The sequence below is a fragment of the Petaurus breviceps genome, unplaced genomic scaffold, assembly GCF_028583685.1.
Source record: "Petaurus breviceps papuanus isolate PSGF00001 unplaced genomic scaffold, PetGlider_PUasm1.0 37, whole genome shotgun sequence".
NCBI classification, from domain to species: domain Eukaryota; kingdom Metazoa; phylum Chordata; class Mammalia; order Diprotodontia; family Petauridae; genus Petaurus; species Petaurus breviceps.
The window spans coordinates 108,262,746-108,279,911 of record NW_027186296.1 but is presented as its reverse complement, the minus strand read 5'-3'; the positions used below and the strand labels follow the sequence as shown (position 1 = coordinate 108,279,911).

General features: G+C 37.4%; 1 protein-coding gene across 2 annotated transcripts in view; it reads right to left on the bottom strand.

Annotated features, from left to right (window-relative positions):
• Positions 1-212: 212 nt before the first annotated feature.
• Positions 213-17,166, bottom strand: part of LGI1 (leucine rich glioma inactivated 1) — a 55,274-nt gene continuing 38,320 nt past the window's right edge. For both annotated transcript variants that reach the window (XM_069099266.1, XM_069099267.1), the window contains 4 exons: positions 7,352-7,423; positions 3,454-3,623; positions 2,773-2,937; positions 213-1,407 (listed from right to left, as the gene is read on the bottom strand). In XM_069099266.1, coding sequence (XP_068955367.1) covers positions 572-1,407; positions 2,773-2,937; positions 3,454-3,623; positions 7,352-7,423 — 1,243 coding nt within the window. In that variant the 3' untranslated portion in view covers positions 213-571. The remainder of the gene's footprint in view (positions 1,408-2,772; positions 2,938-3,453; positions 3,624-7,351; positions 7,424-17,166) is intronic.

Below are 17,166 nucleotides of genomic sequence, written 5' to 3'. Positions count from 1 at the left end.
CTATTCTGAAGTTATTGATAGACCATGTTGCTATTTTTATCTTGGAATTCAATATTAATACCAGAAACACTGGATAAAAATATAGCCCTCTGCTATGAATATTTCTTCAACATACCACTGATTGAATGTTTCACTCAACACATTTTTTTGAGCAATTGCTATATGAGAGACACTATAATCTCCATAAATCTTGTAAATAATTACATTTGGAATGTGAAAGAGAAAATGTAAACATTTTATTTGGCAGTTGTTTCTGAACACATGAATAAATAAACAGAAAAGTACATATTAATATTTCTTCTCATAATAACAGATGCCATTGCACACATATTTACACACTGTCAAGGCAAAGACCAGTTAAACAATTTAAATCTGTCATGTAAAAGGTAACTTCCAACACCACTAGACCTGACAGTTAAAGATGAAGATACTGGTAATGCTTGGCTCTAGCAATCTCGACTTTTGAAAGGCATTCATTTGGAAGTATGATTAGAAGAGTCATCATGCACTGAGCTCATCCTGTCCACTTAACTGGAGAGAGTTTTTGACTGCAGCCACAGAATTGAATGTGTCATGCGCTTAAATCAACTATGACATGTGTGTAGATCTGTGTACGTCCCTTAAAACTGGAAGCAAAGAGAAAATTATGCTTATTAATAGACACATGGGTGAAAGATCTTGGTGCCTGTATATTTAACTCTTGAAATTTCACAAATTTTGCTTTCTCTGCATCCCAGTTATACACTTGAGTAAAAGAATAATCACTTCCAAGAATTGCATATTGGTAATTATTTATCTGAAGAGGTTGGAATACCATGGATCCTCGGGACGGCATCCTTTGTACATCCACAAATGACGATCCTCCCCATTTCATTACTTTGGAATCACCAATGAATCTTGTCAGGCAGATATACACCTCACCTTTAACTGTGAAGTGCTTTACTGCATACACATCTTCCATGTTAGGGATGTCCGTTTGATTACTAAATAGCTTTGTGCTTTTGTTCCATTGATAGATTACAGGACGTTGGGAACTACTGGATAGAATTAAGTGAGGTGTTCTGACTGTTTGAGGCGTCCTGGCTATTTCCAGGTATTCCACGTCAGTATCTCTGTACCACTGGTGTAATGATTGATGGGAGTAAAATCCATTTCCATTCCACTTGTAAACAGTAGTGAAACCGGCTTTTGAACTGTCAGCAACCACGAAGTACCAGTTGTTTTCAATCTTGAATGTTTCAATGTCATTTGGCTTTCGGATTTTGAGAATTTCAATATCCTGAATTTTTATGAATTTGTTTGCAAAACTGTCTCTCTTATAAATGTGAGACCCTCCAAACAGCTGGGCCACAATAACATAGAGTTGAGTTTCAATGACTATAGGCTTGCATACTACAGTAGATGTTCCTGGGAAAAAGATAAATAAAGGATTAGTACCATCTTTGGAACCAAGCAATAGATGAGCTTTGCCTCTACAGCTGTGACCAAATAAGATGTGACTGAGAAATTTTGTTAGTCTTATTTTCCATGGTCCATCTATATAGCACTGCAACAGTGTGATCTAGCACTCCCAGTCCTGCCATACAAAGGGTCCTTTTGTTAACAAATGATCTTTCCATCACATCCAGTTTATACAAACATAGATAGGGTGGGAGCTTTAGTCTTTCATATTTTGAAGAAAGAGAATGGCTAAAGGCTATATTCTAAGGAGTATCTATTTTCCTTCCCATTGTTGTTTGTTTATTTATTGATTGATGGATTCCACATTTATTTTAAATTTAATTTATTCATTCATTTTAACTCATGTTGAAATGTGAGAGTTCAGCTGTCATTCCCATAACCTGTCATTCAACTTAAGTGTCTAAAACAGGAGTGATTTTAGTATCTCCATGGGTTCCAGAGTCACCCTGAAAGTCAAGTTGTCAAACAGGTAGGTCAGTTTAGGATGCTCAGAGTCATAGCAAAGTATCCACTCAAGGCTTAGCTTGTATCCTGGGCTACAGAAATAATTTCCAGCCTTTTTGTGAGGAGGTTACCTGAAATCGAACTTCCTGGTTCAATCACAGTACACAAAATTAAGAATTCTGTGTATAGCTCTTCATGGACTGTTATACAGCTGTGTACATCTGCAGCTTGGGGAGAAACCTAGTCAGGACTGCTTGGAACCCTTCTAGAGTCTACTCAAACATTCTTAAGGGGAAGCAGTTAGAGGGTCATGGAGTCAATTCCATTTGAAAAAAAAAAAAGGACCCTAAGGGAAATGTCCAAGTTAAAGGAAGATTTCTTAATGGCACTACCCACAAAGAACTATCCTGATCCCCTAGGACAGTCCCATAGGCACTCAAAGCTATATGGGGATTTGGGGATGAGCAGTAAGCCAACTAATTTGGGGTGTACTGAGCTCATGTCTATGTTGCTTGCTATAGGTGGCTGGTGCCAGAGAGGTCTAGATACCCCTTGGAAGTAGAGAAAAGAAAATTGAACCCTCGGAAGAGTAAGCACATTCCAGGAGAATCATCAGAAAAACTGTTAAGTATCTGCAAGTCAGCACTGTTAGAGGTTTATCCATTTTCCCCTCCCTACTCACAATAAAATGCAATGCAAGCTTCTTGATGGCGAATACTATTTAAATTTCTTCCTTTGCCTCCCCAATTCTTAGCAAAGTGCCTGGTACAGAGTACTTGCTTAAAATATATACTTTGACCTAAATTGAATTGAACTGGTCTCAGGCATCTAAATATATCATTCCAAATATGGGAAAACTTTACATACCTGTAATGTTGTCATAATTCCTGAAGGTTTTTTCTACATGGTCCCATTCAAGAAAAATGCACTTCCCAGTAAAAGGCTGAGCAATAACTACATACTCATCATTCATATAAGTAAAAGTGTCTATGGACAGAGATTGGTAGGGCAGGAGTTGAGATGCTGCAAATTCTGCAAAAAGATATAAACAGAGTTATAAGTAAAGGTCTGGGGAAAACATTTTCCTTAAGTTATTAATTCTGTAGAACAAAGAAATACAAGTGGGAATATATTCATTTATTTTAAAGAAATGCATTTAAATAGTAATCTTATTTTTTTCTTAAATTAAATGGAGAACATTGGGCTTCAGTTCAGGAGCAAAGAATTTGAGTCCCAATTCTATTGCTAATGAACTATGTGACCTTCAGCCAGTCATTTAAATCTTTGAACTTCAGATTCTTCATTTATAAAAAGGGAAAGATAGTAGTTGTACTACCTGATTCCCAGAATTATAGTGAGAATCAAACAAATGGTAAAACACCTTATAAGCATAAGCTTTTATAGAAAAATCAATTATTGTTATTCTTTAAAAAAAAAAAGTTCTTATTCAGCTTTCATATTGGGGAAGAAAAACCAATCCCTGCACATGGAAAAAAAATGCAGTGCTGATATTTATCTGGTGAGGTATGATGATTTTGAATACAATACCTGTAATAATGCAATCAAAATCCTTTGAGGAGAGGCTACGGATTTTGCGCTTCTTATATTCTGGTGGGTTTTCACAGTAGATTTCTTCAACTGTTGCATTGGTGGTGTCTAGCCACTCCACTAACCATTTCAGTTTGCAGTCACAATTAAATGAATTCCCTCTTAGGTCCCTGAAAAACAAACTTCAGCTGCTGTTGTTGTACCAGGACACTACCTCTATGGGGATTAATTATACTTCCATTAGGGACTTGTACAGGGGCATCTCTATCCTGGTTTAGATCATTCACTTGGAATAGGAAGCAGTGGATAGAGGTCTGGTTTTGGATTCAGGAACACCTGGATTCAGGCCCCGCCTCTGATACATTCTGATTCTAGGCAAGGCATTTAGCTTCTCACTGCCTCTAAGAAACTCTCTAAGATTAAGTTACAGTCCAATTATTAATAGTGGGAATTTCCTTACCAGAAACCCCTCAGGCTGATGAAATCACAAGTTCAGAAACAAATAATCAGAATTAACCTGGGTTTCACAATCTCTTTGGACTTGATTCCTTCTGGGCTCAGAAGGATACAAAGATACAAGGTTGGAAATTATTGCTGTAACCCAGAACACATGCTAAGCCTTGAGTGGATACTTTGCTGTGATTTTGTTAAGGTTCCCACCCCCCCACCCCCGCCCCATTAAATTGTTAGAGAATATTATGAATATTGTAGCACATTGTTAAGTGAATTATTTGTTATTCTTTTTTCTTTGTTCTCTTTGGTCTTATAGGTACATACATTAATCATGCCACGAGGCCATGTAGTTAAATGTCCTTGTATTCAAATGGGAATTTCCTTCCACACAACTGCAGATAGAGTATAACTCAGGTTCTTTTTAACTATACAACAGAACCATAAATATAAATATATATGTATGCATATATGTGTGTGTATGTGTGTGTATATATGTGTGTATACAAACATACACCCCGCCCCACACACACACACACATATACTTTTTGGCTCAGAGATCCCTTTTCAGCTATCAAAATCCTATTGCTCTTTCATAGCTAAGCTCAAATTCCACCTTCTTTTGTGAGGCCTCCCCTGATGAGCCCGACTAAAAGTGATTTCTGCTTCATCTGAACACCCATAACATGTTGTCAGTAGTCCTCACAGGGCATTCCCCCCATTCTAGTTATTTGTGCCTATGTCTTGTCTCTTGCTCAGCCGTAGACTGCTGGAGGGTAAGAAATGTGTCTTATTCTTTTTTTTTTTTTTACCCCTACAGTCCTAGTCCACTAACCTTTTATTTTCTGTCATGGACCCCTTTGGCAGTCTGGTGAAGCTTATGGATTCCTCAAAATAGTGTTTTTAAGTGCATAAAATAAAATACATAGGATTACAAAGGAAACCAATTATATTGAAACACAATTTTCAAAGTAATAAGAAAAATAGCTTCACAGACCCACGTTAAGAATCCCCTGCTCCCTGCTCCCATGACTTACCATGGGTGCTTAAAGGTTGTGCCATTAGATTGCAAGCTCTGTAAGATCCCACCAAACTTTCAAGATATTTAATCCAAATTCAGCAACAGACTATATTATAGTTTGTTTTTTGAGAACCACCCAAGCTAAATTTGGAAAGGTTCATCAGATCACCAGACGATGAGTTAGAGGTTTTTATTTTATTTTTTAAACAGTCACTCATGAAGACATAAAAAGGTTATAAGCTATGTTGGGGAGGAAATATCCATAATGATTAAGTAGTAGGCCTTCAAAGCATCCCTGGCAATGTTCTGCATGTTAAATAACTGAGTGAAGGCGAAAGGGAGGTGGAACTGGGGCTGAGGTCAAGATGGGAATGTGGGGCAGGGGCTAAAATGGATGTGGGTATAGATCTATATGTGAAAGTGGGAAACAAGAAACAGTGTCGTATAGTGGAAACACTACTGGACTTGGGGTTAGGAAGTCCTGATTTTGAATGCCATCTTGTGACAATTGCTAGCTATATTATCCTGGGCAAATTTTTTAATTGCTCTAACTTAAGTTTCCTCATTTTTAAAATGATGGGATTAGAATTCAGTGATCTTTAAGCTTTAAATCTATGATCTCATGATTGTAGGACTAGAGATGAAGCCAACAGCAGGGCCAGGTCAAGGTGGGGCACAGGCTTGGACTTTCAGAATCTCTGAATGTTTAGATATATGTTCTGATGACTGATTAATATGGCTAGATCAGGTTAAGTTGTAGGTTAAAATATGATCCTTGACTTTGGACTACATTTCTTTATTTTTTGCTCCATATAATTGGACAATTTCCAAATCACTTGGAATTCTGAGGTACTGTAAAAAAAAAATAGTGCCTTCACATAGGATTTAGAATGCCACTCACAATCATCTTTATTATTATAATTAATCATTTAAATGTTATTTCTGGCAGAGCCAAGATGTTAAAGTAGTAGGAGGAAGTTCAGATGAGCTCCCCTCAAAACAATTCTTTTGTAAAAATTATGTCTTAGCTGGTTAACATGAAAACCAGATATACTGGTCTGGAGTATTGCTCCTAAAGAGGCTAGTTTTGGTCAGTTCTGATCCAGAGGATTCCTAGAGGACTGGGTCAGTTTTTCTGATACCTTAGTACTTAGGAGCTAAATCAGGTACTCTGCTACCTTTTTATTGCAGTTGTTCTCCAATGAGGCAAATATTCACAGTGCCTTCCCCTCTCCTCCTCAGACTAATTCAAGCCTTGGGCTAGTCCTAGAGACATAAACCTAAATTATAGAGACCCTATGAGACCTAATTCATTACTGAGACATCTCTAGGAGGCCAACTTGATTTCAAACTTTCTCTTGGGTTTGTTCCAGGGTTAGAGAGGATGTTCAGACTCATCTGGACCCCCACGTCCAGCCAGTTGGAGTAATTTCCAACTATTAAGCCATCTCCAAAACCAACTCGATCTTCTAAGAATTCTGTGGTTCAGGGGATCAATATGGACCAGTGTAAATTACTATAACCTGTATGATTGGATCAAAATCTTAGAGATGATTTAGGACTGAAATAGACTCCTACCTAAGGGTAGGAGTAGTAGAAAGAGGTTAATGTGGGCCTCATGACTGCCTTGCTGGTTCAGTATTAGTGAGCCTAAAAAGAAATACCTTACCACTATACTTAGCGAAGTAAAAATTGGTTTTATACTCTAGAGGTCTTGAGTAATCTCAGAAGATCATAGGGCTATAGGATTTGCAGATGACTTACCTTGGTCTCAGATATTATGCTTGTTTTAATATTATATTTTATTTATATTACAGAAGTCAAACATATAATGGAGTGTTATATTTTTTTGCTGAATTCTAGGCCTTCAAGCTATACCCCTTGTTATTATGTTATTTTTTTTTTTAAGTTCTTTCCTCAGTGCAAAAACTTCTCATTCTGAAGTTTTATTTTTAAAGGACTTCTCATTGGGAAAGGGTTTAGGATAGAATTCCCTTCCTGGAGCTGAAGTCAAATTCCTAAGAATAAAACCTAAAGATTTTCTTCCAATTAGAAAGTTACTTTCTCTGCACCCCCTTCCAATTATTTTTATGTCAAATACCTAATAACTTTACTTTTCATCATGAAGATATCAGTTTCCCAGAATCCCTTAAGTTTTTCTCTATTCACCTTCCTGGGTCTCTCATGAGGAGAAAAATTTCTATTTTAGACCAGTTTTCCTCACTCTGTTGTTCACTAGATTAGAAGATTGTTTTCATTTTGTGTATTCAGAGTTACTAATGGCAATGAGGAACAATAATATTGTGGAATATTCCTTTAAAAAAAGTCAGACCAAACACTGTAGTACAACATAAATACAATTATCTAAACCATTGGTACCTAGTTTTCTCATTATTATTTGGAAATTAATAATTGCTTATGTCTTACACATTTGTTAAAGAGTCCAGGCCTTTGAAAATATCTTTGGGGAGTGTTTGGAGATTGTTGTTTGCAAGACTCCTGGGGGAAAAAAGAAAGAAAAATTTCCAATCAGTCTGAATAAGTGTGATATTCAAATGATATATCATCACAAAGGTGAAATGCTACGAATGCAAAAGGTCTGTTCTGATCATTTTCATGTCATTATCATATCAATTCTTTCCATTATTCATATATTGATTCACAACATTTTTTTCCTGCTAAGAAACACTCTACCATTGCATCTTCAGTTGCTACCCTCTTTGTTTCACCACACACTCACCATTTCTAGCACTTATGTAAGATGGTAGAAAATGATTATTGGATGTGATCATCCTATAGAAAAAAGAATAATAAATAATGATAGCTAACATTTATATAGCATTCAAAATCTTCCAAAGCACTTTATAAATATCTCATGTTCTTTACAACATCTCTGGGAGATGGCTTCTATTATCCATTTTACAGATGAGGAAATTGAGGCAGATGGCAGTTGTGACTTGTGGAGAGTCACACAGCTACTAAATGTCTGAAGCTGGATTTGAATTCAGGTCTTCATAACTCCAGGTCCAGCCCTCTGTTCACCATGTTATCTCAAATACCATACAAATATGAATATAATAACGTATCCCTTGAACGAATTCCACAATCTCATTCTGAGATTCTTTAATGTTTTCCAGCATAGCTTTTCTCCAAATTATAAAAACCTACCTTTTGAGTACCTGTGTAGACTACCTTGTCTCCATATGTAGAAACTAAACTATGGAAATTAATGGCACTACCTATTGACCAGTACAGGAAATGATCTAACCTAAGATCTTTTTCATACCACTTTTATTCTTCAAAAATTTGTCTAAAGTAAATTTTTTATTTTAAATGATCAATTATTAAATTCTCTGCTCTACTTCTCTCCACTCCTGCTGGAGAAAAACAACAACAACCTGGTAATAAAATTAATATAATCAAAGCAAATTCTCATATTGAAATGACCAAACATGCATATCTCGTTCTGCATGTTGGTCCATCCTCCATCCTCTCTCTGTCAGGAGGACACCACCTTTTTCCTTCTTCCTTGAGACTTTGATAACCTATATATGATAATCCCTCTTCTTTTTATGACTCAGATTCAGTGAATTGTGTCAGGTAATTTCTCACATTTCTTTTTTTTTTTTTTGAGGGGGGGAAGGCAAGACAGTTGGGGTTAAGTGACTTGCCCAAGGTCACACAGCTAGTAAGTGTGTCAAGTGTTTGAGGCTAGATTTGAACTCAGGTCCTCCTGACTCCAGGGTCAGTGCTCTATTCACTGTACCACCTAGTTGCCCCTTTCTCACACTTCTTGAACCCATTTCCTCCTTCTCTTATCCTAAGGAAAAATATCTGCTTCCTTGTCTTTTCACTTGTGACCCCACTCCCTCAAAAGCCCTCATCATGGCTGGTAAGTATAGAATGCTCATGAGACATCTGTATCAAGGCAAACAGAGTGATAAATTCTGAAGAGAAACTGGACAAGACAAAAAACTAATGCTTGTTAAAACCCTTGAAAATGCCCCGATACTCCCTTTAGATGCCGCATTAAAAATCCTACGTGCTCATCCTCTTCTAGTTAAACCTTCTTTTTTATCAACATGCAAATAAATAAACAAAATGGATGCTTATGCAGTCTTACTGTTTCATTTTAGTTGCAACAATATTGTTTTCTATGATTTTTTTTCAGGAGGTTTTTTTGTGGGCTAGTTTGGGAACCTACCATTGCTTCTTAGAGAAAACATGCTCTGAGCTCCAAACAACTAATTTATAGACCAGTGATGGGGAGCCTACAGCACATATAGCCTTCTAGGTGGGTGCAACCTTTTGACTGAGTCCAAGCTTTACAAACCAAATCTTTTTATTAAGGAGATTTGTTCTGTGAAGTTTGGATTCAGTAAAAGGGCCACACTTGAGGACCTAGAGGGCCACATGTGGCCTTGAGGCTGCAGGTTCTTCACCCCGGTTATAAGACAAGCTGGGAACACAAGTTATTTGTAAGTTGGAGATTGACTCCCCTTGTCAAAGTAATACTAGATCACCTACCCATTCTAAAAACTCTCAGCTCCAACAAATTGTCACTACTTTAATAGTCATTGACTAAATGTTTGTCTACTTAGCATTAAAACCCTACAGCCTAACCCCCAACCTTCTTCTCCTCAGCCCCTTTGGATTTTATTCACTTTGGTTTGAACCCTTTTATTGCTCCAAAAACCTTTTCCCTTTGGCCCTTAGCTCCACAACCCATGTCTTGGTTAACACCTTTGGGTTTTTTCCATAATGCTTATTTCTGACCCCCTACATTACAATAGAATTCCCTGTTGCAGCAGATCTTCCCCCAGTCTTAGTCTATGATTGCTCCTGCCCCTAAGTGGGGTTGGAGGAATCATACAGATGTCAAGAATATGTCTACTGTAATTTATTGGGTTCTCTCCAGCCAGGCCTTGCCAAGAAATCCCACATAAACCATAACTGGTGACATGAAGGCTAGTTGGAGTAGGCTGGTTGTGAGCATTCTTTGTATGTGTTCAAACCCTCACACTCTGGGAAATCTCAAGATATGAAGTCAGTCTAGGCTTGAAGGGGGCAATGTGAGAATCCCTTCAACTAGTACAGATTTATAGTCTTGCAAAAATACCAAGAGCTATAAAAGACATTCTAAGTTTCTGAGATTCAGGATAGATCCAGCAAAAATTGTGAATGGAAGAAGATCTAACCACTGTCCTGAGCTCACCTGAGACACTTTGATATTTGAAAAAGAGTCTAGGGCGGCCAGGTAGCACATTGAGTAAGAGCACTGGCTCCAGTGTCGGGATGACCTGGATCAAATCCGGGCTCAGATACTCAGCACCCACCCAGAAACACCTGGCCGTGTAACCTTGAGCAAGTTACTTAACCCCAATTGCTTTAAGAAAAAAAAAAAAAAGAAAAAGAGTCTAATGGATATGCTATCTTATCTACTCATCTGGGTTTTCCAAGCTCCATCTCTGTCAAGGCCATTAGAAAGTCAAATACTCAAACTGCATTATCTTAGCTCCTTGAAGAAATACCTTCACTAAGTTGTCATTTAATGTTCTGTCCTCTGCCCTTCTAGGTGGCTGGGTTGATAAGAGTCTCTTCCTGCTGAATGGCATTTCTGCAGTTTTTGTGAAACTGTGGTTGAAGACATCATTCTTTATGCTAGGTACTCAGTATCCTTTTCTACTAAGATCCTTTTCTCCTTTAAAAAAAGTTTACCTCTGAAGATGAATTTTCACACTTTCTGTTGTCAGAAAGCAAAACTGAAATAACTCAATATTTCTGCTTTGGCCTTACTTGCCAGAAAACTTTGTGCCAAATTCATTGTTCTGGTGTTGTTATATTTTGCTAAACTAAGGTGCCTGACAACATTTATTCCTTCTGCTTCCTTTCTACACTAGTTTATCTTTAAATGTCTTATCCTGTACTGTATTTAAGATAGTAAGCAGCTTCAAGCCATTTTGGATGTAGGTAAATACTTCTGAATACTTCCATTTTTTAAAATTAAATACATTTTTTAAAAGTGAACTGCACTTAGGAATGTTAGGCACTTGTGGCAGCTGCACTAATGGTTTCAGCTCATGAAATTACCATTAATAAATAATCATTTCAGTACATTAAGCAGTATCCTAGCAACCCAAGACAGTTAACATAGCTTCCAAAGGTATCTAACCAGTACATTAAACAGTATCCTAGCAACCTAAGACAGTTAATGTAGCTTCTAAAGGTGTCTAACTCTCTAGCAGGGAGGAATTTACATATTGAGAGATTTCAACTCATAGAATTTAAATCAACAAGTAATATAGATTAGCCTCTTAAGTGGTTGGTTAGAGGATAGATTCCACAGAGCATAGAAAGAAACACCAGACAGCTATATACATATGAAGAATTAAATAATAAATCAAGCAGGATTTGATTAAGTTCCAAATGAACCGTACCCACAAAAATGGTGTTGTTCTGTAATCCTATGAATCACACACTGAGGGAGTCATTCCTTTTTTTTTTTTTTTTCAATTAAAATCAAATACTGGAGGGAGAGGTGATACTATAAAACTTATTTTCAGGGAAAGAGTTTTGATAGGTTTTTATTGGGAAGAGGGGAGAGAATACTAGGAATCCTAGTTGCTTGAAATAGGGGGAAAGGGCACTACTGAGGGGTAGAAAATAACGCCTGCTAAAGCTGAAGTTTGTTAATTTCATAATTTTGTTAATTTTTCCCCCAGACTTAACAAATACCAGATAAAATGTGCATTTCCAAAAACATAGTTCAGAAAAAGATGTGAACATGAAAATGTGAATCTCTATTACATACCACTTGCTTTTCTTTAAAAATATATAAGAAATTGAAGAGCAACTTTCTTTTTTTCTGTTAAAATTTGTCTAGTATTTTATTTTCCCCCAATTACATGTAAAAATGATTTTTAACATTTATTTTTAGAGCTCTGAATTCTAAATTCTCTCCCTTCCTCCTTCCCCACTCCCCTCATTGAGAAGGCAATCAATTTAATATAGATTATACATGTGTAGTTGTACAAAACATATTTCCAGATTAGTCATGTTGTGAAAGAAGACATAGACCAAAAGACAAAAAGACAAACCCTCAAGAAAAAAAAGTTTGGAAAATGGTATTCTTTAATCTGTATTCAGACACCATCAGTTCTTTGTCTGGAGATGGATAGCATTTTTCATCATAAGTCCTTCAGAATTGTCATGGATCATTGTATTGCTGAGAAAATAGCTAAGTCATTCACAGCTGATCATCTTACAATATTGCTGTTACTTCATACACAGTATATTTCACTTTGTATCAGCTTATGTAAGTCTTTCTAGGTTTTTCTGAGAGGGTCCTGCTTATCATTTCTTATAGCACAATAGTATTCCATAACAATCACACAGCACAATTCAGCCATTCCTCAATTGATGGGCATTAATTTCCAACTCCCTGCAACCAAAAAAGAATTGCTATAAATATTTCCATACATATAGGTCTTTTATCCTTTTTTTTTTTAAATCTCTTTTGGGATATAGACCTAGTAGTGGCACTGCTAGGTCTAAGAGTATAGCCCTTGGGGCATAGTTCCAAATTGCTCTAAAGAATGGTTGAATGAATTCACAACTTCACTAACAATGCATTAAAGTCTCTTTCCCCACATCCCCTCCAACATTTGTCATTTACCTTTTCTGTCCTATTAGTCAATCTAATAGGGATAAGGTAGTACCTCAGAATTGTTTCAATTTACATTTTTCCATTCAATTGTATTTAGTGCACCTTCTCATATGGCTAAAGATAGCTTTGATTATTTTATCTGAAAACAGTTTGTATTCCTTGATCATTTATCAGTTGGGGAATGGCTCCTATTTTTATAAATTTGACTCAGTTCTCTATATATTTGAGAAATGAGGCCTTCATCAGAGAAATTTGCTTCACATTTTTTTCAGTTACGATTGCTGTGTATTTCCCTCCATCCTATTTTCCCCACCCTGTTTATTCTATTCTATCTTTCCTTTCACAATGTCCCTCCTCAAAATTTTTTTTCTGACTACCACCTCCCCCAGTCTGCCCTTCCTTCTATCACTGTCATTTCTCTTCTTCCCTTGCCCTCCTACTTTGCTGTAGGGTAAGATGGATTTCTGTACTCAATTGAGCGTATTATTCCCTCACTGACCCAATTCTGAGGCAAGTAAGTTTCACTCACTACCCTCCCCGACCACTCCCATCTTCCTGTACACTATAAAAGCTTTTGCTTGCCTCTTTTATGTGAGAAAATTTACCCCATTCTACCCCTCCCTTTCCCTTTCTTCCAGTGCATTCCTCTTTCTCACCCCTTAGTTTTATTTTTTTAAGACATCATCTCTTCATACTAAATTCACACCTGTGTCCCTCTTTCTATATATACTCTTTCTAACTGCCCTAATAATGAGAAAGTTCTTATGAGTTACAAATATTATCTTCCCATGTAGAAATGTAAACAGTTTAGCTTTATTAAGTCCCTTATGATTTCTCTTTCCTGTTTACCTTATGTTTCTTGTGAGTCTTGTATTTGAAAGTCAAATTTTCTACTCAGCTATGATCTTTTGATCAAGAATACTTGAATGTCCTTTTATTTCATTGAATATCCATTTCCCCCCCGAAGGATTATACTCAGTTTTGCTGGGTATGTGATTCTTGGTTGTAATCCTAACTCCTTTACCCTCTGGAATATCATATTCCAAGTTCTTTGATCCTTTAATGTAGAGACGGATAAATCTTGTGTTATCCTAACTGTGGCTCCACAATACTTGAATGGTTTCTTTCTGATTGCTTGTGATTTTCTCTCTTTAACCTGGGAACTCTGGAATTTAGATATAATATTCCTTGGAGCCTTCATTTTGAGATCTCTTTCAGGAGGTGATCAGCAGATTCTTTCAATTTCTATTTTACCCTCTGGTTTTAGAATATGGAGTCAGTTTTCCTTGATAATTTCTTGAAAGATGATGTCTAGGCTCTTTTTTCTTTATTATGACTTTCAGGTATTCCAATAATTTTAAAACTATCTCTCCTGGATCTATTTCCTATTTTTCCAATGAGATATTTCACCTTGTCTTCTATTTTTTCATTCTTTTGGTTTTTGTTTTATTGTTTCTTGATTTCTCACAAAGTCATTAGCTTCCATTTGCTCCATTCAAATTTTTAAAGAATTATTTTCTTCAGTGAATTTTTGTGCCTCTTTTTCCATTTGGCCAATTCTTCTTTTCAAAGTATTATTCTCCTCGTTGGCTTTTTGTACCTTTTACCATTTGACCTAGTGTGTTTTTTAAGGTGTTAGTTTCTTAAGTATCTTTTTGTGTTTCCTTTACCAAGCTGTTGACTCTTTTTTCGTGATTTTCTTGCATCACACTCATTTCTCTTCCCATTTTTTCCTCTATGTCTCTTACTTCATTTTTAAAATCCTTTTTGAGCTCTTCCATGGTCTGAGACCAATTCATATTTTTTCTGGAAGGCTGTGGATGTTGGAGCTTTGATTTTGTCATTTTTATTTGAGTATGTGGTTTTTTTTTGTTTTTGTTTTTGTTTGCTTTTTGGAGGGGGGAGGCCAGGACAATTGGGATTAAGTGACTTACCCAAGGTCACAAGGCTAGTAAGTGTTAAGTGTCTGGGGCCAGATTTGAACTCAGGTCTATTCATTGTGCCACCTAGCTGCCCATGAGTATGTGTTTTGATCTTCCTTGTCACCACAGTAATTAGCTATGGTCATATTTTTTTTTCTGTTGTTTGCTCATTTTTCCAGTCTATTTCTTGATTTTTAATTCTTTGTTAAAATGTGGCTCTGCTTCCAATCACTGTCCCAAGCTTTAGGGGTTTTGTGCAGCTATTTTCAGAGATACTTCTAGGGACCTGTATGTTTTCAGTCTTTCTAAGGTGGTATGACCTAAGAAGAGATGAGTTTACTACTTACTCTCCAGGCCTGTGCTCTGTTCTGTGAGGGACTGCAAGCATTCTTTTCTTTTCTGGAACAGTGATAAGGGTCCCTACTCCATTGCAGCTGCAAGCTCTGCTATGCTGGTGCTTCTCCTTGTCCTGGGACTACCACCTAGGACTGTGATCTTGATCTGAGTACAGGCAAAGCAATAGAGTCCTGCCTCAGTGCTAGCAAAGAGACCCCTGTATTCTCCTTCTGACCAGTTGTTCAACCCCCTTACAGTATGCGGACTGAGAGCCCTGAAAGCAGCTATTGCTGCTGCTCATTCAATGGTTTTTAAGGCCTGCTCCTGGTTTTCTGGGGCTTCATCTATGCTGACATGGCCTGCACTGGACTGTTCCTTCCAGAACCTTCTAGGATTCTGTGATTTACTGCATTCCTTTCAGGTTCAGAGAGTCAGTCTGTCAATTTGTATGTATTGAGCACCTGCTGTATACCCAACCCTGAGAACTATTAGTAGTATCCCTGAAAGATTGGGCAAAATTATGAGATTAAACTATGTTTCCAGAAGACCAATAATAAAGCATGCTCCTTTTGACAAAAAGATGCAGAATGGGGAATTTTTCAGACCTGGACAGGGTGAAATTTGTTTTGTTTGACTCCACTTTCACCCACCTGCAACAGCCTTTTCCTGCCAAACTTCTAAGTTGTCTTTGGTGGGAAAATTATTTCACCCTGCCCTTTTGCGGGTTCTGCCACTTCAGGAATTGTTTTATAGCATTATTTATTCATTTATTTATTGCTTTTTTTTGGAGGGGGAAGGGAGGGCCATTGGGGTTAAGTGACTTGCCCAAGGTCCACATGGCTAGTTTTTTGTGTCAAGTGTCTGAGGCTGGATCTGAATCCAGGTCCTCCTGACTCCAGGGCTGGTGCTCTACTCACTGTGCCACCTAGCCACCCCCTTATGGCATTATTTAAAGGTATTTGGAGGGGGTTTGGGGAGAGCTCAGGTGAATTGCTGCCTTTTCTCTATCATCTTGACTCTGCCTCTCAACATGTAGCTTTCAAAGTTGTGTTTTTTGTTATTCTTTCCTTCCTTCCTTCCTTCCTTCCTTCCTTCCTTCCTTCCTTCCTTCCTTCCTTCTTTCATCCCTTGCTCTCTTTTTTTCTCTTTGTTTGTTTGTTTCTGCGTGTTACCCTAGCTCCACCTACTCTCTCTCCCTCCTGCTCTTCCTACCCCCACTTGGAAAAAGAAAAATGAAAAACAAAATCTCTGTAGCAAATATTCAGTCAAACAAAACAAATTTCACACTGGCCAGGTCTGAAAAATTTCCTATTCTGCATCTTGAGTCTACCACCTTTTTGTCAGAAGGTAGGTAGCATGCTTAACTATTGGTCTTCTGGAATTGTAGTTTAACCTCATAATTTTGTGCAACTGTTCAGGGATACTCCTGATAGTTCTCAGGGTTGGGTATACAGTAGGTGCTCAACACATACAAATTGTCTGAACCTGAGAGGAATCCAGGAGAGGTGAATCACAGAATCTTAGAAGATTCTGGAAGGAACCTTAAAGATTGTCTAATCTAGCCCTTTCGTTTAGCAGAGGAAGAGCCTGAGGTTCAGAGAAGTAAAATTACCCAGAGTCATACATTGAACTAGTAGCAGAACCAGGACTGACTTTTAGGATGGTGCAATTAATACCACATGGCCTCCAAAGTAAATCTGACTTATGCTGACATTACAATTATTTCTTTTCATAGGATCCTAAACATACGGCTAGAAAGGATCTTAGATATCATTTAGTTCAGCCCTCTAATTTTACAAATGAGGAAACTGAGACCCAGAGGGCTAAGGTCACATAAGTCATTAGTGGAGGACCTGGGACTTGAACTCTGGTGCTAGGATTCCAAGTTTGACTCTCATTCCATTGTACCGCACACTGCCTCCTCCCTTGTCTCTTGCCCTGTACTTTATAGATCAGTTGCTATATAAATAATCTTCTGTCCATCGCATCTTATAGCCCTTGTAGATGAAGTCATTATAATCCTGGGCAGCCAGTGTAAATTAAGTGTATATAACAAATCATTTTCTAAGCCTGCTCCATATCCTGAGCCAGAAAACTATGTATATGGAGAGAGAGAGACTAAATCAATAATGATTTAGTCTCCCTTGTTCTTGCTGCTTTAGAATTAATAGGCCAAACAAGAAGATGTTCTTCTCTGTCCCAAGTTACTCCTGGTCTCCAGGATGGACATGGCTACCTATGAATTACACAGCATGTTCTCATGGGAAAAACCAGACCTAACCAAAAACTGTCCTAGTTCTATGTTACCTTGGGCAAAT